The sequence below is a fragment of the Setaria viridis genome, chromosome 6 (assembly GCF_005286985.2).
Source record: "Setaria viridis chromosome 6, Setaria_viridis_v4.0, whole genome shotgun sequence".
NCBI classification, from domain to species: Eukaryota; Viridiplantae; Streptophyta; class Magnoliopsida; order Poales; family Poaceae; genus Setaria; species Setaria viridis.
In genome coordinates this window covers 2,408,407-2,429,781 of record NC_048268.2, presented here as the reverse complement: position 1 = coordinate 2,429,781, position 21,375 = coordinate 2,408,407, and the positions used below count along the sequence as shown (strand labels likewise).

General features: G+C 43.1%; 4 protein-coding genes across 4 annotated transcripts; 1 reads left to right on the top strand and 3 right to left on the bottom strand.

Annotated features, from left to right (window-relative positions):
• The first annotated feature begins 5,383 nt into the window (after positions 1-5,383).
• LOC117861166 (putative F-box/LRR-repeat protein 23) lies at positions 5,384-7,500 on the top strand. The gene is made up of 3 exons (XM_072294540.1): positions 5,384-5,736; positions 7,038-7,179; positions 7,333-7,500. Exons 1-3 carry the CDS (start codon positions 5,384-5,386, stop codon positions 7,498-7,500), a joined length of 663 nt encoding a protein of 220 aa, XP_072150641.1.
• Positions 7,501-10,898: 3,398 nt separating this feature from the next.
• LOC117860744 (putative F-box/LRR-repeat protein 9) lies at positions 10,899-13,190 on the bottom strand. The gene is made up of 2 exons (XM_034744120.2): positions 12,823-13,190; positions 10,899-11,869 (listed from the first exon to the last, which is right to left on the bottom strand). The coding sequence occupies exons 1-2, from the start codon at positions 13,188-13,190 to the stop codon at positions 11,206-11,208; spliced, it is 1,032 nt and encodes a 343-aa protein (XP_034600011.2). The 3' UTR covers positions 10,899-11,205.
• Positions 13,191-14,269: 1,079 nt separating this feature from the next.
• LOC117860743 (putative F-box/LRR-repeat protein 22) lies at positions 14,270-16,203 on the bottom strand. Its single transcript, XM_034744118.2, has 2 exons — positions 15,911-16,203; positions 14,270-14,852 (listed from the first exon to the last, which is right to left on the bottom strand). Exons 1-2 carry the CDS (start codon positions 16,201-16,203, stop codon positions 14,321-14,323), a joined length of 825 nt encoding a protein of 274 aa, XP_034600009.1. The 3' UTR covers positions 14,270-14,320.
• Positions 16,204-17,654: 1,451 nt separating this feature from the next.
• LOC117860742 (F-box protein SKIP19-like) lies at positions 17,655-19,153 on the bottom strand. Its single transcript, XM_034744117.2, has 2 exons — positions 18,768-19,153; positions 17,655-18,303 (listed from the first exon to the last, which is right to left on the bottom strand). The coding sequence occupies exons 1-2, from the start codon at positions 19,151-19,153 to the stop codon at positions 17,718-17,720; spliced, it is 972 nt and encodes a 323-aa protein (XP_034600008.1). The 3' UTR covers positions 17,655-17,717.
• Positions 19,154-21,375: the final 2,222 nt, after the last annotated feature.

The following is a 21,375-nucleotide window of genomic DNA, read 5'->3' as shown; positions in this document are numbered from 1 at the left end:
ATCCCTCGTCACTAAACTCATGCTGACCGATATCAGATTTGGTATGGAAATTGACTTCGATTACGATGACAATGGGAAGCGTCAGTACAGTGAAACATATGAAATTCCATTGATGCGCGAGCTACGCTTCCTAAAACTGTTTGAATGCAACCTCACTACAAAGGCGCTGTCAGCCATCCTTGACAGTTGCCGTCTACTAGAATATCTAGAAGTTCCTGGCACGTTTGTGGCACCATAGATGACCAGCTACAGGTGGGTGTGGTAGAGTGAAGAATCTTTTTCTTCCTGATGGCTCAGATTTTGAGGATTCTGAAGATTACAACATTAATCTAGAATGTGAGATCTTGGAGGAGGATCCATTCTGATATCATGACGATGAGCATATTTGGTGACAGTACTATACTCATCCTTGTAGCCAAAGAATTCTGCCTTTGAGTGCCTTTCGGTTTGTTTGGTTATTCCAATATATGTACTTTTATCAATATATGTCACATATTGCTGAAAATTATGGAGCCTTAGCTTTTACTTTAACATAGTATTTGCGATTCTCGAATAAACCATACATACATACATACATATATTATTCCGTACCCGAGCCCCTCCTGACGCTGCGGCGTCCACCCGCCCTTCCGCACCCGACCGAGCGACCCTAGCGGTCCTATTTTTTTCCGCACGCGCGATGCAGGCATGCAGCGCCCTCCGCCCTGGCCGGTCCTGTTTTTCCGCGGGCGTGGACGGTCACGTCCGTCCGTGACACTCGTTTCGTCCGGTCTGCAGGACTGGTTTTTTGTTTGCAAAAAATATCAGAGCATGTGGTCTGCTGGTGAACGAACAGCCGAGCTTCCAATAGATTTAGGGGTGTTTGGATAAGCCCGCTACAATTTGGCACCTATCATGTCAGATGTTTGGATACTAATTAGGAGTATTAAATATAGCCTAATTAATTGCACAGATGGAGTCTAATTTGCGAGATGAATCTATTAAGTCTAATTAGTCCATGATTTGACAATGTGGTGCTACAGTAACCATTTGCTAATGATGAATTAATTAGGCTTAATAGATTCATCTCGCGAATTAGCTTAGGGGGTCTGCAATTAGTTTTATAATTAGCTCATGTTTAGTTCTCCTAATTATTAGCATCCGAACATCCGATGTGACACTGCTAAAATTTAGCACCTAGCATCCAAACACTCCCATATTCAGTCAAATAAAGTCTCGTGTAGAACATAAAGGGGAATCTTTTCTTAGTTTAATTAAAGAAGAGTGCATGATCCGGTGACATAACAATAGATACTGATTTAAATGGAACCGTTATCACATTAGATGAATATACGCGTCTCTCGTTACGAATAAAAAACAGATAAAAAGATTGGAGAGGTCCATTGCTCATCACTTGCATTCATAAATACAATCAACATACATGCACACTACGATTTTTCCATAATTCCAACCAAAACAAGACCGTGCATAACGTTTCCAGCCACACGAGCCAAAGGGCAACACCACATAACTTTCTAACACTACCAAGGACCCATATCTGAATCCTAGTCCAATTTGCCTGTGCTGCTTGCAATCATTTCACCAATTTCTATGACTTTTGCATCTTCACCTCTAAATCTTTAGCAACTGTGCCATTTCCGACTCCAGATTCTTGGCACGGATTGCAATCTGCTACACATGAACGCACCATCACTCAGATTAGCAAAAAGTAGAAGTAAAACGAAAAGAAAATCCCCATGATGCTCCTTCAGATTCTTAGAAAGTGCATTGTGGCTGGTATACAGAGCTTGCATGTACTAGAAAATATTCATACATTTTCCATTAGCAACACGGAGCAGTTATTATTCCCCGCTAGGTTGATGTCTCTCATTTGTTCAAAGTTTAAAACATACGTAATACAAGAAATACATGATCTACGAAGAAATACATGATCCATAACAATCATAGTTTAGGTGACCAGAATGTGGATAGCCATCTACGTGCAGTTGCTAAAAGCATAATTCAGTGAAGGTCATGATCGCCTTGCCTTTGAAACTTCATAAAGCAGGGATTCTTTTCCATGGCTGAGGCCTATGCAGAAGTCAGGATTGGCTGCCGACATGTACATCGATCTGCAAGCATCAGGCAGAATTAAGAATGTTAATCAAGTCACCGCGTGCACAAAATAAGGGGATTAGTTGCTGTTGCAGGCTCGTTTCTGGCCCCGTTGGCCTGTTAGTGACGAATCGACAGCTTCATGCCTGTATGCTTCTGCATCAGCCAAAATCTTGGTGCTGAACGTGCGGGGAAAGTTGTGAGTGACGCTAACAGAGCACCCAAGCTCAGACAGAGTATTCTTCTGCCGATCCGGCCAATTCACGGCCGGTGGGGCTCTGCTTGTGCTGCTGCCGAACCGTCGTGAGCACCTCTGCTATACCATGGCCTCCTAGCGATTTGGGTTCATTGCACGATTTACTTACAGCAAAACTTAAACGACAGGCTGATTTGATGGCTCAATTACATTATTAATAGAAAGTGAATATAATGATTTTGCAAGAGCCAACTCATCTTAGTTGTGGTGATAAAAGATCAGTGAATCAAACCAACCAAGTGCGATCTAGCAGGCTAGCAGATTTGGATTGGCAAATCTGATCAGTATGCCTTAGGAGCAGTGGCACTAGCTCTGATATTTCTTTCAGGATACCATACTAATACTAATGTTAAGATGAAGATAACATTTGTTTAAATATAGGGAAACAAAAGATAAGCAACCCTTGGTTCTGGCAAATTACGTTATTATTCTAATTTACAATTATATTCAACGGATTCATCTGTATTATTGTACACACTATCAGAATTATTGATCTAAAAATATAGTATCATTATGCATCTGAAGAATCTTAATAAAAGTAGTTTCTCAGGAATTAAACCTAATCAGATATAGTTTACATCTCTGAAAGTGAACATGTTGAATAATGGGAGATTTCATCAGAGGATTGCAATTGGACTAGCGAGAGTGTATACATGTCTAAGAAAACATAAGCAAACATCTAGGTTGTATTATAACGGTACTAGCAGCATCGTAGAACATTTGGTTTTCATCAATTAGCTCAGACTTAGAAAATAGAAACTCAAACCAAATATTCTGTCCAGCTCAATTGACATTTACAGGTTACGGAAACAAGAATCCAATAATCTGGATCACAAATTCACAATACAAGCTCCGGCACCGACCCATGATGCAGAGTCTCAGGGAGCAACTCAAATTGACTATGTAATGTAGAGTATGATTCTGACTTCTGGCCAATCGAATTCTCCACTGAACCACACACGTGTATGCAGAACAATGAAAGATCGAGCTGTGACATAGAGGAAAGGGGAAGGGGACTGAGGAGTTCAACGACCTCACCACTGCCTCAAATGAAAAGCCACCCGATAAGGTCGTAGCAGGGAGCTGCCTAACTAGCCCTCGCCAGATCCACGCGAGATCCAGCCATGGACCTGCGTGAGCGAGCTCCGCAGTGGACCTGCGGGACCTCCAGCCTGACGACCTTGGGACAGAGGGGTTGTGGGCAGCAGCGACACCGGCGTCAAGCTTGGGGTAGAGATGGGCTTGAGCGGGGGTGTAGCTCACATAGCGGCAGCCCGCGCTCGAGCGGGGGGAGGAGAGGACCACCTGTGGAGGACGACGAATTGGTACGGACTGGCTCGAATCGGCGAAGGATAGGCTCAAATCGGCCGGCGGCTCTTGGGCTCGGGAGATGGATGGGCGGCAGCGCGCGAGGCCTCAAGCTCCCTTCTCCAGCCAAGCCGGGGGATAGGCCTGCTCGACACGAGCAGAGGTCGGGGCGGCGCAGATTGTCGATGGAGCGGGCGGCGAATGCGAGGTCGGCACCGAAGCCAATAGCCCGCGCATGACGGCGCTCCTCCGATGCAAGATGCAGAGCCGGCGCTGGATCCGCCGGTCGAGCTCGCGCAATCAAGCGGGCAGGCGGCAGAAGGGCGACGATGACCAACGGAGGAGCTTCGCGGCGCGTGGGTGCTACAAGGGCGCCAGCAATCCAATCGCGGGATTTTGCAGCGGCGCCGTCGATATGGAGCGGAGGATCCACGGGAGAACTGCCAATCGAAGCGCAAAACTGCAACTGGCAAGCGGCACGACGGGGGCAGGCTGGTTCGACGGATGGCTACGGAATAGCTTATTCTACTCACGTACCATATAGTATTACTTTTATATATATATATATATATAAAATAGATATGCATGTATAGGGGAAAAAAAACTTTTAACACCATTGTTTGTTCTTCTGCTGTATCTACATGTATAGAATACATGCATTTTATTTGATGGTATGGTGATCTGTCTGGTCGATATGTTTAGCTCACAACTTTATGCACACAATTGAAGCACAATATTCAACAAGATGCAATGCTCCGCAGAATAATTTTGAAGAGATAACTCCCTACGTGCCCTGAATATAACACTAATTCAAATGTTTCTTCTTCTGTAACCAGGTGATAAAAAGTTAAGATTTTGCACACGGACACAATTCAAGATGATTTGTGTATTTTTTTCAGTACGGTGGCTGTCTACTTGATAGTGACCAAACATAGAACCTCCGTCGCAGCACATGGTCTATGCAGATGCATTTAGCATAGTTCCTTTGCATTCAACAATTCAACTTTGGAATACTCCATTTGGCTACCAGCGTCACCATATGAATCATTGTGTGGAAGAACCTGGACTGTCAAAACCCTACCTAAAATCCAATCAACTTGTCCTCTGATCCAGCAGCAGCACATCCAGTCCTCAGGTATAGTGACTTCACTCTACATTAGGCCACTAGGGTCCACTCTACATTAGAGGGCCGGGTGTAGATATTTGTAACCAAGCCTGAGATTTTTTAGGCCTGGCACGAATCAATTGTTTTAATTATTTTTGCATTAAAAAAATGAATGGATGGGTCACAAATCAGGCCTAAAAAGATGGTCCAATGCTCTCCTATGGGCGAACTGGGACACAAATTTTAGGTCCAAAACCAACCAAGCTTTTTGTCAGCCCAGCTTGCAAAATGCTCATGCTCTGAATGGTTGACCTTGCTTGAGCGAAAGAAGCCTGCAAACAGGCTCTAGCTTGGTTGGTTATTTCATTGTAGAGTGGAGCTAGTAATCACGACTCGAATTCCCAATATAATATTAAGCCATCAAAATATGGCCCGGCAGTAGATCCCTATAGTCGTTTTTCTGACGAAAGAAGCCGGGCAAATGGCAACTTGCATTGGCGAGGAAGATTCTATGAATGCGAGTGACCTCCTGGCCTAAAACACACGAACAAAAGAGCCATTGTGTGTATAAATGATCGGTTCAGGCCCATCACAGAAGGCCCACGACGGGGATGCAAGCGATGCCCTCCTCCTCCCCGCGGCGCTACCGCGCGAAACCGGCCTCCGCTGGCGCCGCCGCGAGGGACTGGGCGGCGCTGCCCCGCGACATCCTGTCCGCCGTTTTCCTCAGGCTGGGGCCCTGCCTCGAGATCATGCGGGGCGCGGAGCTCGCGTGCGCGGCGTGGCGGCGCGCCGCGGTCGAGGATCCCGGCCTGTGGCGCCGCGTCGACATCGACGTGGGCGCGCTGGCGTCCGCGGGCCTTCGCAAGGGGTGGGGCGCGATGCTGCGCGCTGCCGTCGACCGCGGCGCCGGCCGATGCGAGGCCTTCTCCGGACCATGCGATCAGGAGTTGCTGCTCTATCTGATTGAAAGGTGATACTGATTATCATATAATTTTCTTCTATTACTGTATTCGGCCGTTCGGCGATTAGTGAAACTATCATCCTCTCGGTTGCATTCGGTAATCGGTACGCAATTAGGCAGTTGGACACTCTAGACACGTACATCTATTGCGCAGCTAGACATTATTGTGGTGATCACTGAGAATTTGCGATGGTTGCTTGATGCCTGTGGAAGTCTTGCCTGATGGCCAACCCCTAAGCCTTTTTGTCAATTGCATACACAAACAGGCCGGTGAAAGAGTTTTGTTTCTTCAAAGTTTTTAGTTTGACAGAGGAATGTTAAGTAGATTTGAGGGAATCTTGATATCGCTCGGTATAGATGATTTTCCACAAATCTGTGCTACGTGGACAATGCTGTGTTTTCAGTAATTGACTCATGGGCTGCAATTTTCACAAAAACATATCCAGCACATTTTCTTGATTTTGACTTTCTAACACTGTTAAAAACATAGGAGTGTCTCCAGTATATTGGAGAGCTGGAAAAGGAAAGTACATCGATCAGTTGTAAACACGAGAGCCCCTCATTCCCTGATACCCGTCCGTACAAGATCTGTGAGCTCTATATGCTGCAATATACATGCCATCAAAGAAACCTTGAAAATGACACAAATTCTTATCTTCACGGTTTGCCAAAGATCTATGTATAGCCTAGCCAAACCCACTAGGAGCATGCTTGACCTTCTATGTTTTCGTACCACTCACTACCGGAATTTGGTAGTTTGCCATGTGCCCACAGCACACGGCGAAGCTAAAAGAACACTCAGCAAAACCTTTACCGAGTGTAACACTCGGCAAACAGCACACGGCGTAAACAGTGTCGGCAAAAGTTTCTTTGCCGAGTGATTTTTATCGGGTACTCGGCAAAGACATTGCCGAGTGCTAAACCCGATTTTTGCCACGCGTTCTCTTTGCTGAGTATCATGCAAAATATACTCGGCAAAGAGGCCTTTTGCCCAATTTATTTGGTCCAGTCATAGATCTGTAATGGCTTAAAAACTTTCTTTGCAGTAGTGATGTGTCAGTCGCTGGAATTTTAATCAGCACATTAGGTTCATTAGGTGATGTGGGAGCTTTTTAAATATCTTCCTGCTTAAAGAACCTAAAACCATCACTTTCTATCTTTATATTTATATAGTTTGATCTCTTCACATTATCGTGCATTCAGCATGCTAATCTTGCTTAACTGCATACATTATTTGTTACAAATCACTGCTATCGTGCATTAGCATTTATGAGTTCATACACGAATTCTAATTTTAAACATACCTTCAGAGCAAACTCTTTGAAGAACCTGCATCTGTTATGTCTAGATGTACCCAACGAAGTATTGAAGGTGGCAGTAAAGAAGTACCCACACCTCGAGGATCTTGAACTTAAATATGTTAGTAGCCCCAGTGACGACATGTTGATATCTGTCTGTCAAGCTTGTCCCAGACTCAAGAAACTCAAATTGACTTTCAGCCCGTGTTTTGATGAAGGTTACGGTGATGATGAGCAATTGGTATTGGATATAATTGAACAGGGAATTCCAATGATGTCCGAATTACTGTCGTTACAATTGTTTCAGTGTGACCTCACTACTGAAGGACTGGCATCCATCCTTGACAACTGCCCTCTACTGGAGTCTCTCCACATTACTGGCTCTTTTAAATACTATGAGATGGATGACGAGCTACAGGCGAAATGCACCAGAGTGAAGAACCTGACTATTCCAAAATACTCAATTCATGGCTAAATGATTCACATGGGTATGGATTGTTTTGGAAGTTTCCATGATGGCTGGAATTGCCAATTCTGGGTCCTAATCATCACAATCTTTTTATGACGTGAAGACTACATAGATTATCTATTTCTTCCTTTGACTGAGCTTCGCTCACTGTCTTATGCCTATGAAATCCTCTATTTTCAAGGAATGGTGTTCTTTTTTTTTCCGAGAACATGCTTGAGCGAGCACGTAGTTCATTAAGAAAAAGAAAATTACAACAATGATCCAAATTACAGTAGTACAAACCACCACACACCACACAAACGTTGGCACACAACCCATAAAACAGAAGAGACCCACAACACACTCCAATCCACCTAAACCCTGCTAGTTTTCACCTGGCAAGAACGACAAGGGAGTAGTTGACCTCGACAATGCCTCCATCTACGCCCAAGGCAGTAGCCATTTTCAGCACCGGCAAAGACAGAGAGGAGATTTCGGTGCTGCTACCCAAACCCTAACACCACCGAACAAACCAATAGAGCCCTATAAACACCCAAACAACAAACATGTATTATTTTAGACATATATTATTTTCATACCCTCTAACATACATGTTCTTACAGATCCTAGATCTACAATTTGACTAATAATATTTATAAATGAATATTATTTTATGTACAAAAGATACATACCATAAAAGAATGTTTCATCGGGTGAATATAGTACAACACCATAAAAGAATGAATATAAAGATTTCTTACTTTCCGAACGTTCCAAGCCGACTGCATCATACCTGCAATTAATTTCTACATGTTCTAATCTGTAATTGCTTCCACCATTGTCTGAAATTTCAGGGGTCTACAGTCACCATAATTTCTGAGATGAAATTAAGGAATCAGTACTCGTAGCCTAAGAGGAGGAGGGGGTGAATTAGGCAAACTTAAAACCTTAACCTATGACTTCCACTACTTTTGCATAAAACATAAACTAGATCATGTGCAACTATGGTTGATATAGTGTGAAACTCTCATAAAAAAAAGTTCTGCAACACAATACTAGCAAGATACTACACTAAAAAAGTAAAAGCACACAAGTTGCAAGAATGAAATGCGGAAACGTAAGAGGTGAGGATGAGGGGGAAGCAAACTCTTGACACGAGGATTTATCCCGTGGTATCGGTAGGCACCAAGCCACCACTAGTCCACGTTGTTGAAGCACTCACAAAGAGTATTATTTTCCGTACACCAACTCTCTTCCAGGACACCCCTTGAATTGCCACAAAAGCTTGGCCACTAAGGCTCGTGTCAAGTTCCCGGTCACCTTGATGCCATCTCAACTAAGGAGCTTCCCCATGAAGGAGAGAGTCTCCACATCCCCGCACATCGTCGTCAACGCCACTCCACACCAAGTTGGAGGGTTGAAGACTTGCCAGCGAGCCACCAAGGCTCCAAGGTGCCGGCATACCTTGTACAGTTGCGGTTCACTCCTTGAACCGATCACAAGGCAGGCACACCTTGCACTATCTCTTCTCTAGGCCTATCCTAGCACTAATCACTCTCCTAAGCTTGTGCTAAGCCTTTGATTAATCACTTATGCACTTTTGGTGGCTTGGATGTGTTCTTGATGAGTCTTGATCTCCAATGGACTTTTGCACACTCCATCAACTTCAAATGACCGAGTGGAGGAGGTATAAATATCCCAAGGCATCAAAGAGTTGTTGCTCCAATGGCTAGTTAAAGTGTACCATCGTATGTTTTTGGGTAGCATCGGAACATCCAGTGTAACTAGCCGTTGGCTCCCCCGCGCCCAACTTCTTCAAGAATTCATCCGACGCTTCATCCGATGCTCCCATCAAATCATCCGGTGCTGATGGTTTTCCAACCAAAACCTCTCTAGAACTTCCCGAAGTAAATAGACTTCATCCGACGCTTCCCTTAGCCTACCATCAAATCATCCGGTGCTATAGGATTTTCTTTGTCCTCCAAGCATTCTCCTCATACTTCATCTAACGCTACTAGAAAAATAGGGCATCGGAACATCCAGTGGTCTTGACTTAGACAGCCGCCCAATTCACTCGATGGTTACTCTGACGCTTCTCAGGTGGACCATCGGAACATCCGATGGTTCCTTTTTCTCTTCAACTCATCCAATGTAAGCACCAAAAATACCATCATTTGGTTGCTCTAGAATACAATAGATTAATCCTAGATACCAAGGCTCAGTCACTTGAATACCATAGCTTCGACACTTGAATACCACGATTTGGATATCAAGAATACCATAGCTTGGATACTTGAATATTATGATTTGGATTTTACGGTGGTTTGATTTGCATTCTTAGGACCTAGAAAATATACAAATACATTCTTAACAATATTCTTGACAAGACATTAGTCCCATCAACTCGGTGTCGTCGCCGAAAGGGCGCGCGATGCTGCAAGCCGCCATGGGGCGCAGCGCAGGGCAGTGCGAGGCCTTCTCAGGAAGCGACTGCGACGATGCCTTGCTGAGATGCCTGGTCGAAAGGTTTGCTTTTATAATTTTGTTATCGAATGCTTAGTCAGTTTTGCTTCAAATTACTACTAATTATTATTAGGAGAGTAGTTTAATTTCAAAGCATTGATTCTTGATGCAGAGCACCCTCTTTGAAGAGCCTCCGTCTCTTAGATTGCCAGAAAATCAATGTCTCCTTGAGCATCTTGAAGTATATATCACTCGCACTTCCTAACGGGTCCGGCTTTGAGAAGCACTTTCAGGCTGTTTGCGAATCTTGTCCACGTCTCAAGAAAATCACTCATGAGGTTTCCAGCTGGTGAGCTAGGTTGAGGAGCTACAGGCAACTGAAGATCCTGAGTGCTGCCTATTGCTATTGACTCAGATGAAGTCGCTGGCTGTGAATGGCACTCAGATGATGAATTCTACTAGATTCCATGACAACTTGGACATTGCCTATGAGTATACATTAGGTTGGCCTTGTGAAACGACTAATAAGGTCCTCGTTCTTCTGCATTGTGCCTTGAAGAAACCCGCTGCATTCATGTCCTCAGGGCATCAAATTTTAGTTGAACAAATGCAACATAATATGTACTGTGTATTTGCATTTGTGGGCCTATATATCTTATTATCTTAGATATGAACAATAGTACACATCTACAGCATCCGGTTTCCAATGTACGTGGTTTTTGGCTATATATATAAGTTGATAATTTTGTGTTTTAAAAAAAAATCCATTCATTTTCTTCGAGACTATCCATGACTGCTGTATGTTAAAGAGCTTGTTGATACAATCTATTTTTGTGCCTCAGATATTTCTTTTTGGCTGACATTTTCAGATTGCTTCACAATCTGTTGTTCACCTGTAGCCAGAAAATGACGCCCATTCCACGGTGACACTAAAGATTGAGCTAAATATTATCTCAGATGTATAAGCAGTGTCCAAGAAACAAATCTGAATAATAGTTTTAAGTACAAAAACATGCTGGCACACACATATAAAGCGTACATATATAAATGTTGTTTAAGCAAATTTAAGATGGATAATATATATAGCATTATTGCTGGTATTACCATGCAAGCAATGGAAACAAAACAAAGTAGGCAAAGTACAGATGGTTTCGACAGATAAACTACCACCTCGGTACTTATTTCACACCATTCAACATTCAGACGGACTTCACTTGACAGCAAAGTACACGGGCATGCCAGTGGAGGAATTCAGCCTGCAGATGGCCTCTATTTCAGGAACGTGCGCATGTTCAATGGAAGCATCTTTTCATACTTGTCAAGGTCACTCTCATAGCGGGAAGGCTCGCCATAGAAATCCCAGTCGTCGTCCCCGGAATCATCGGAATAGTAACCAGAATCCCAAACGATTTCCTCCTCCACAACCATCCTTATAGGGCTATGAACCTCGAGGTCATAGTCATCAGTTGGGTCATCGGGAAGCCTTAGCGTCTTGATCCCTGCACACTTAAGATGCAGAGCCTCGTCCATATCAATGTTGAAGCAATGGCGTATGTCAAGGCACTCCAGATGGGGACAGCCGTCCAAGATGGTTTCTAGACCCTCGTTGGTCAGAGCATTGCCGAAAAGCTGCAAGGAGCGTAACCCATGCATAGTTGCAATCCCTTGGACATCATCGTCCTTGTTCCACCATACTCTAACATCGAAAAGTTTGTTGCTCCGTCTGAAGTGTTTCAGTTTCGGGCATACTTCCCCAACAACCTCGAACACATCAGAACGGCGATCAGAACCACACGCGTAATAACCGCCCACGTTATCACATAGCGAGACCTCGAGATCCTCAAGCAGAGGGAGCTTTTCTACTGCCTCCGTAAATCCTTCATTGGAGACATAATTGCAAGAAATGAGGCGAAGGCTCTTCAGACATGGGGCCCTGCAAAAATAGCACCTAGGCATTAACAATCAGCAATTAAGCGGCACCAGAAAGCATTTGAACTGAAGCTGTTCATAACTAGTATAATTCTGGGAAAAATTGAAAATAAGATTAAATAGGAATGTAGTATTCGATAGAATGAACCCATTGTATATTGTCAGATCTGCCATGAAAAAATTGCAGTGATGACAATTGACCATACTACTGGAGTATGCCAGTGGTGGCTCCAAGCTTACAACAGTTACATGAATTTGAATCTAGTAATTTGTTGTATGATTCATCTGAGTCCATTCGACTTCAAAACTTATTTATTTTCAAGAATACAAGATGGAAAACAAATTTTCAGTTAGCTTGTCTGTAAAGTCCAAACACTACGACAACTCTGAAGTATCTATAGTCCAGTTTATTCCACAATACGATGTGAACTTTTCAAACTCTGATTCAGCGTTACCCTTCAGAAATTTCAGGGACAACAAATCATAATCCATTAAAAAAACTTGATTGAACTGCTAATTCAAGCTGTGGCTTAATAATATAACTAAGTAGTTAATTAGGATTAAAAACAATATGTCTCCTGCATACATATATGTATACTTTTTATGCTTTATAGCAATTCCTTATAAGAAAGTTACTTATTGAGGTGTTTGTATATTTTAATGTCAGTTGAGTGTGTACATGGGATAGATGTAAACAACATACGAGAGTCAGTTGGCACATCACTGATGACAACTAACAAAAAAATATACGATGGTAGAATGCTGAGTCTAAACAGAAATAGAGGCTAAAAGCATATAAATTAGCGGTCTTTTCAAAAAAGATTACACTGTACATAAATTACAGACACATAATCAGTATTTTTACCACTTAATTTATATGAATCATTCACTATGGAAATTAATAACAAAAATTAATAAAAAAATTCTTATTAAAGGGGGTACGATTTGTTATCTTACTGCTCGACGAGGTACATGAGGAAGCCGTCGTCGCCGGCGTACTCCCCGCAGAAGGCCTCGCACTGCCCGGCGGCGCGCCGGACGGCTTCGCAGGCCATGCCGCCGCGGTTGAGCCTGCGCGCGATCCCCTCGTGCCCGCGCATGGTGATCCGGCGCCACAGCGTGGGCTCCTCCCGGGCGGCGCGGCGCCAGGAGCGGCACACGTTGTCGGCGGCCAGCAGGACGTCGACGTGGTCCAGCCGGCGGAAGATGGCGAGGAGGGCGTCCGTCCCCAGGCCGCCGGCCCAGTCCCTCGCCACGGCGGCGTCCCTGCGCCGCCGGCACGCGCGGCGGCGCCGAGCACGGCCGCCAAGGCCGCGGGAAGGCATGGAACGGATAGCGGATCACAGGCAGGCGGAGGAAGTCGCGTCGGGGCACTTGTGAAGGACTCGTAAATTTGATGTCTAATATAGAAGTAACAATTAGACCTGTTTGGGAAGGGGGTGTTAAAGTTTACCCCACTTTTAACAATATTTAACACTTTTCTATCCAAACACTTGTGTTAAAAGTAAGGTGTTAAAGTTTAACACCCCATTTTTCATAAACACATGGAGGGGGTATTAAAACTTGCTAAAGGTGTTAAAAGTGGTCCCCCTCTACACTTTTTCCCAGGTTACCCCTTCTCTCTCCTCCCTCTCTCTCCGCCGGCCATAAATGAGGGGGCAATGGAGTCATTTCCCACCAAAGGTGTTAAAGTTTAACACATCATCCAAACACCCCAATGTGTTAAACTTTAGCACTCTATTTGAGAGTGTTAAAACTTTAACACTTGTTAAATTTTAACACAGGGTATCCAAACAGGCCCTAGTATTATAGAATTATGAAATCAGGCAGGCGTTTTTAAACACAAATTTATATATTTCTGAACAACCGCCTTCCTATTATTTTTTTAGGAAGCCTTCCTATTATTTTATAATGTTATATATTTCGTTTCGCTACGGCAGAAGTCAAGATAAATCTAAGCCAAAAACTTCTTGTATCAAAATAAAAATAGACCTTGCAACTTCAAATGAGGTCCTTAAACTTTAACTGAAAAATAGAAAACGCCAAGTATCCTAATGGAGAGTTTTATGCGATCTTGAGTCAAGTTGCAGCAAGGTGAGAACGATGAGATGCTCTTCATTTGAGCATGCCAAACCTCGGAGATGGTAGCTCTACATTTCTTTAATTCAAATGGATGGTCTTTTAGTTTGCGAATTGATTTTTAAGTTGTCTTTGTGTCTTTTATTACAATGTATTTATGTGCCTCGGCTACGGACCTTCTGTCAAGTGTCAATCTTGGGAATATTTCTTTTTGCCTGACATGTTTTTGCTATTTCATATCGCTTTACATTTATTCATTTGCCCAACAAAACACAACGCACCACGCAGGCAACCGGAACAAACCACAATACACAAGTACAGAAAACACAGATGCTTTTGACTGGTATGCTAGCACCTTGGTACTTATTTCACACCATTAAGATGGAGCGCTCACTTGACAACAAATGCGAAAGCGAAAGCGGAAACAATATGTCCTGATAGGGCTTTGAACCTCGAGGTTATAGTCATCAATCGGGTCATCAGGAATCCTTACTGTATTGATCCTGGCACACTTTAGAAGCAGAGTCTGATCCATGTCGATGTTGAAGCAGTAGCGTATGTCGAGGGACTCCAGATGGGGACAGTTGTCCAAGATGGTTTCTAGACCCTTATTGGTGAGAAGATTGCTGAAAAGCTGCAAGGAGTGTAGCCCATGCATAGTTGCAATCCCTCGGACATCGTTGTCCTTGTTCCGCACATTAACATCGAAACGTTTTTTACAAAGTCTGAAGTGCTTCAGCTGTGGGCATACTTCGCCAACAACTTCAAAGACTTCAGAGCCACCTACATTGTCACATAGAGATAGCTCAAGCTCCTCAAGTAGAGGAAGCTCCTTCACTGCCTCTGCAAACCCTTCGTTTGTGACACCATTGCAAGAAATAAGGCGAAGGCTCTTTAAAGAAGGGGCCCTGCAAATGGAGCACGAGGTCTTAACAATCAGTAATTGAGCGGCATCAGCTAAAACTTAGACAAAAGCTGTTCAGCACTAGTAAACTTCTGAAAAATAAGATTATTATAGAGGGACATATTTCATATATGGAAGCAACCGATTTATAATAGATTGGCATTTAGTAATAAGTTATATTTCCACTATATATTAACAAATCCGGCGTTACAAAGATCACGGTGATGACACACTTGACGTACCATACTTTTTTTAGTATACATGCGTAAAACAGATTCACCAATCCAGTAATCTGTCATATAAATTTGGTTGTGTCTAATCCCTTCAAAAATTAAATTTGTTCAAGACATGAGCTGATAAACAAATCGTCAGCTAGCTACAGCCTCTAAAGTTCAAACACAAACATGAACTTGAACTCTGAAGTATCTGTAGTTCAATCTGTATTCCATGCCACAATCTATAGTTATATTTCAGAAAAATTGTCCAGTTTTTTCAGTCCAATTAAATGTTTCAAATAAGTTTGTAGGAACAACAGATAAAAAGCCGATGGAATGAAAGTTGAGCTACAGTTAGTTCTGATAACAAATTCAGTTTCATCATTCAAACTGCAGCATAATTAATTACTGCTGAAGATAACAAGGTAGGAGACTTCAAAAGTTTCTCCAACATATACCTAGCTTTTACACAAACCACATGCTCCTATCTCGAGCTATTGTCCTTGTATAGGAAATAAAGCTTTGTCCTTGTATAGGAAATAAAGCTGCATATTGATCGATCTACCCTAGGGTTGTCATGGGATAAAGTGCATATCCTCACATAGGTGTAAACAGCCTCTAAAAGCCATTTGACATCTTGATGACAGTTAACAATAAGTGAAAGGATGAAAAACTAGGGTTTGAAAGGACAATGTAGCAGCGGCCCTTTCAATTTTGCAAAACGACATTAATTGCAGAGACATCATAACCATGCAGTACGTTGGTATATACAACGACCTACATAAATTCACGCTGGAAATTTGCGACATATTCACAAATCACAACCGGGCAGAATTTGGAATCTTACTGCTCGGTGAGGTAGACGAGGAATCCGTCGTCGCCGGCATACTCCCCGCAGAAGGCCTCGCACTGCCCGGCGGCGCGCCGGACGGCCTCGCAGGCCACGCCGCACCGGTTGAGCCAGCGCGCGATCCCCTCGTGCCCACGCATGGTGATCCGCCGCCACAGCGAGGGCTCCTCCCGCGCGGCGCGGCGCCAGGAGCGGCACACGCCGCCGGCGGCCAGCAGGATGGCGATGTGGTCCATCCGGTGGAGGATCGCCAGGAGCACGTCCGCCGGCAGGCCGTCCGCCCAGTCCATCGCCGGCACTGCCTCCTCCCTGGAAAGGATATTTTTGTACAGCAGGCGGGATATGCAAGCTGCCCCCTGCGCCTGCGGGTTGTGAAGTAGAAGTAAGGTTTCCGGCCGCCTTAATGTTTTGATTTGGCTTAATAACATATAAAAGTGGGCATCTTCCAATCCAAATCATGCATCTTTCTGCTTTCCAATCCAAAATCAAGTACGTTTCCAAGAAACACGTACACGTCTTGCCTTCCATATTACTGCGTCCGATCCACCACTTGTCAGGGAGAGTTTTTTTTTTTTTTTTTTTGGAGCTGGGGGATGATCTGGACCTTTCATAAGAGTGTTCTTAGTTATAATGTTCTTTCTTTTCTTGAAGAAAAGATACAGTTTTCGATTTTAGGTGCTCTGAATGAAGTAGTACTGCATTGTTGATTGATAGGGTAAAGTGGTGGATGATAAATCAATACAAGTTGCTTAATCATGTTTTTGAAATAAGTTTAATGCAATGCATGCCATTCTTTATTTGACTATGTCGACAAGCGAATATAATGGAGTAAAAAATAATGAGAAACGTTCCTAGATGCGCCCCAATGGTGACTCTCCCTCAGCGCACACCTAGCTTCTTAACTATGTTCAAGATTAGTCAAAGCCCAAAGGCTTGTTCTAACATAATGAAATAGACCTTGCAACCTCAAATGAAGAGATTAAGTTCTTAAACTTTTTTCCTCAAAAAAAGTTCTTAAACTTTGACTGAAAAAAACAGAAAACGTCAAGTACCCTTGTTTGAGAGTTTTATGTGATCCTCGTTAATTTTCTTCAAGACAATATATCCATGACTACTGTGTTGTTGTTACACAGTGTATTTCTGTGCCTCGGCTACAGACCTCTTTTGTTTTTTTTTGACGCCTGACATGATTACTGGTTCAGATTATTGCTTCAAATGTATTCATCTGTACGCACTGCCCATCTAAAAAGAAAAAAAAATATGACGCCCCTTTGGCAATACGTAGATGTCTCTCCAACTTTGGTAGTCCGTCCGTACATCTAATGGTATTTCAATTGAAGGAAGAGAGTGAATCGGTGTGGGTTAATTTGTGTTGCTTTTGGGATTAATTGAGCGATTGGTCGGATGGAACAAGGTGATTAGAAAGTAGTTTATAGCACTTCATAAAAATGTGTAGCCTGCATATACTTTTCCCACCTATATATGGTGCTGGAGTAGCTTTGAAACTTGAACTACCAATACATCCCTTTTGGCTTGCAGCAAATTTAATTTGAGTTTGCTCCATAAGATAAAAATATTCTTCCTCTCAACACCCTAAAATATTGTTCAAACTAAATAACCGCACTTTAATTCATACAAGCTTTTTATAGCATGGACCGTTCAATATAGTTCAGACCAACTATTAAATTTAGTGTAGGTATATGGAAATTATTCAAATGAATATCTGCTCACATGGCCATAAGCAGTCACTAGCTCACTGCTACAAAAAAAAAACAATATACACTTGATGGCCTGTAACAGTCCATCATCTTGAAAGGCGCGGGAAAAATTCATCACGGTTAAAGTAGTGGTGATAATTGCCTCTAAAAGGCTGTACTACCCTATGGTTACCACGTCGCATGACAGGGCTACGAACTTTGCTGCGGTCCCTGAGGTCATAGTCATCAATTGAGTCACCAGGAAGCCTTATTTTCTTGATCTTGGAGCACTTGGCAAGCAGAGCCCCATCCATTTTCACGTTGGCACAGCGGCGTATGTCAAGGGACTCCAGTTGGGGACAGTTATCCAAGATGGTTTCTAGACCATTGCTTGAGAGAGTATTGCCGAAAAGCTGCAGGGAGCGTAACCGGTGCATAGATGCAATCGCGGGCACATCCTTGTTCTGCCACCACGCTTGTCCAACTTTAGAATCATGTCTGCTCAGTCTGAAGTGCTTGAGCTGTATGCATTTATCAGCAACAAGCTCATAACAATCCACAGAGCAGCCAACATTGTCGCATAGTGATAGCTCGAGTTCCTCGAGCAGAGGGAGCTCCTGCACTGCCTCTGTAAATCCTTCCTCTGTTACATCATTGCAACAAATGAGACGAAGGCTCTTCAATTTGGGGGCCCTGCAAAATTAACGCTAAGATTTTAATTAAAAGCTGCTCAATTAGGTGTTCATAAAATGATTTCTTATAAGAGCTGCTCGATCTCTGTTAAACTTATTCCTAGTATACGACCGTATATGCTCTTGAAGTAATTCCGATCCATAACTCAAATTACCTTATTATCTTTCTATTTTGTTTTTGAAATCATAACACTTCAATTTTATTTTGTATATACATGTCCAAACATAACCTCAAAACAAATTACATGCAACAATGGCAATTTTACAGCATATAGAGTTGTCTAGTTATGTTCTAGACATAACACCCAAGAAGATTTCGCTACTCTAGAGATATCATTAGAATATCGTTACCAATTCAAAGTAAACCAAAACATCTGAGTTCTTTGGTGAAAACAACCAAAATTATGGTGCGAGGTTTTGCAACAAAACGGAACATCAAACATGCAATGGTTAGCAACTTCTCACATCTCGCTGAGGTAGATGAGGAAGCCGTCATCGGCGGCGTACTCGACGCTGACGGCCTCGCACAGCCCTGCGCCGCGCCGAACGGCCTCGCATGCCGCGCCGCAGCGGTTGAGCCTGCGCGATATCCCGTCGAGGCCGCCGCCGCCGCCGCCGCGCATGACGACGCGGCGCCACAGCGTGGGCTCCTCCCGCGCAGCGCGGCGCCAGGCCCAGCACACGCGGTCGGCGGACATCAGGATGTCGGCGTGGTCGAGCCGGCCAAGGATCTCCAGGAGCAGGTCTGGCCCGAGGCCGTCGGCCCAGTCCCTCGGCTCCGCCGCCGCCTCCTCGCGGCGGCGTCGCGCACGGCGGCTGCGCCCGCGACCGCCGATGCCGCGGGAGGGCATGGACGTGGTTGGGGGGAATCGGATTTTCGGGAGGAAGTGGTATTGCGGCTCGTGGGTTGTTAGGACTTCGGTAGAATATATAGTGTCTCTCGAGATTAAAGGCATCTCAAAAGATTTTAATTTGAGCCGTTAGAGATATAAAACATAATGTTACATGATCCAAATAATCCCAAAAAGATTATGTGTGTCCAATATGATCATTTTTGTAACTGTAGTCTGATGGTTGCAAAGAAAAGCAACTTACTTTTCCTTTGGTCTATTATTGACTTCTGAAGTTAGTACTAGCTAGTTCTTCGTAGCATCAATGCAACATGCATTATTTTAGTAATGAAAATTGTGACGACAGCAACGATGCGAAAATCATATCGGTGATGGATTTATGAATGATGTGCGGTATGTTTCATTGAACATTGATTTTGAGCCACAACTCCAATTGATGATGTGTTTCTATTTATTTTGTCACAATGTATGATCATTTTATTATCATGCATAACAATGTATCACTTCATTAGTATGCTATACATGGTGCCATAGAACCACAAGCTATAAAATTAGTATCATGAGTTATTTGAGTTTTCAGCGACCGCAACAGGAATTTATACTGGCTTTAACCCCGTTGTTGGATAAACCATGTAGTGGTAAGGTCATATTATCGAGGCTAAAAACATCTTCAATCCAAGACCATCCCCTGAGTTGCTAAAAAAATATTATTCGACATTTTGGTACCTCGTCCCATGTTTGTCTTTCAGGATTATAGATCACAGATGTGGCAAATAAGAAGTAATCCTTGACATGATTTTATTACGAACCATGGAAGATAAGGGAAGGCGTGACCACAGCTGTTTGTGCATCAATTCATAAATAATCGGACCCAGATATCTTTTTGAATATTTGTAGCATTGGCATCATTGTTGAGCTTAAAGATATCCTAATATTTACGTTTTTCAGCGCCGATTTCAGTTCTGTACTGTCATTTGGATACAAACACATCATTATTGACTTACCAATTAATGTTACATGCCTACAGACTAAAGGATTCATAAATATTTAATTTTTCTTCCAAGATATGATGTTAATGCATTATCCTCCGTTGATGATTCTTCCTTGATATTAATTCATATAATAATTAGACTTGAGTCCTCATATGCTATAAATAGAAGTGTCTAGCTAGTGCAAGTGGTGTACAAAAGGATCAATATTCAAAATTTGCATGCAAACATATAGTAGCAAACTAGCAATACTTGGTTGTCGTACCATCGAGACCAAACTAGTACACGATGGTCACAAAAGAAGCCCTTCCACTCGCGGTCGTTTTTCTAGTTTTCAGCAGGTTTACAACACATCAAGCATGGGCGGAGCAGGAATGTTATCAAGAGAAAATTTAAGTGATGAATGATTGCAAGAAAACCATCACAAAGCATGGCCGCTACATTGCTCCAAGTCCGTTGTGTTGTCATGTTGTGGAAGCATCTGGCATGGCTTGCATATGTAGTATACTCTTGCCTGAAGACGAGGATGAGATAGGCCCATCTAAGCTTGTTCGTCAGGCAAAGGATTGCCAGAAACCGGTGCCTGTGGGAAGTAAATGTGGAAGTAAGTGGCCAATGCTATCCATCCTTTTCTATACAATATTAAAAAGTATGGCACACTCTACATCCTTATCAAGTGAGAAATGCCCAAAGTCCAAACTATTTTTCATGCCCATTTGTGTAACGTGGCATTGACTTTGTTTCTTAGGTATTACTGTGGAGCAATGAAGCGCGCATCCACTTCATGAAAGACAAGCAACAAACGAAGAACAATGAGCGGATATGTATGTTCTTAGTGGGTTCCATGCTTGCTGTAATCTAAGTAAATTTAATGAATAAAAAAACATAAGTGTTGTCATGATAAGTTTGTTACTTTGTTTCTACGTAAGATATATTAACGGTTCAAAATGTGGTATTGGAGACTGCACCGAATCAAACTGTGTATGACTTAAATGAGGAAATAGTGGAGTAGCCACTAGCCATGATCTAGGTGGCAACTTCTGAAGCAGTACCAAAAATAGTTCCAAGCCCTAACCACGTTGGAGTAGAACAGTTTCTCTATTGATGCTAAGTTTCTAATTTCAGTCGTCTCCCGGGTAGCAAAATTCACAAATATGTCAGATGATGTGAGCATTTCCACCTTGAGTTACCCTAACATTAGCCATGCAGGTGTGGGACTATGCTTTAGTCGCC

What these genes read in the sequence shown, in the direction of transcription:
- LOC117861166 (XM_072294540.1), top strand. Translation starts at nt 5,384, where the DNA reads ATGCCCTCCTCCTCCCCGCGGCGCTACCGCGCGAAACCGGCCTCCGCT. An exon ending in CTGCTCTATCTGATTGAAAG is followed by an intron (nt 5,737 to 7,037) that starts GTGATACTGATT and finishes ACATACCTTCAG; the next exon opens with AGCAAACTCTTTGAAGAACC. An exon ending in GTGACGACATGTTGATATCT is followed by an intron (nt 7,180 to 7,332) that starts GTCTGTCAAGCT and finishes CAATTGTTTCAG; the next exon opens with TGTGACCTCACTACTGAAGG.
- LOC117860744 (XM_034744120.2), bottom strand. Translation starts at nt 13,190, where the DNA reads ATGCCTTCCCGCGGCCTTGGCGGCCGTGCTCGGCGCCGCCGCGCGTGC. An exon ending in CTCATGTACCTCGTCGAGCA is followed by an intron (nt 11,870 to 12,822) that starts GTAAGATAACAA and finishes CTATTTTTGCAG; the next exon opens with GGCCCCATGTCTGAAGAGCC.
- LOC117860743 (XM_034744118.2), bottom strand. Translation starts at nt 16,203, where the DNA reads ATGGACTGGGCGGACGGCCTGCCGGCGGACGTGCTCCTGGCGATCCTC. An exon ending in CTCGTCTACCTCACCGAGCA is followed by an intron (nt 14,853 to 15,910) that starts GTAAGATTCCAA and finishes CTCCATTTGCAG; the next exon opens with GGCCCCTTCTTTAAAGAGCC.
- LOC117860742 (XM_034744117.2), bottom strand. Translation starts at nt 19,153, where the DNA reads ATGCCCTCCCGCGGCATCGGCGGTCGCGGGCGCAGCCGCCGTGCGCGA. An exon ending in CTCATCTACCTCAGCGAGAT is followed by an intron (nt 18,304 to 18,767) that starts GTGAGAAGTTGC and finishes TTAATTTTGCAG; the next exon opens with GGCCCCCAAATTGAAGAGCC.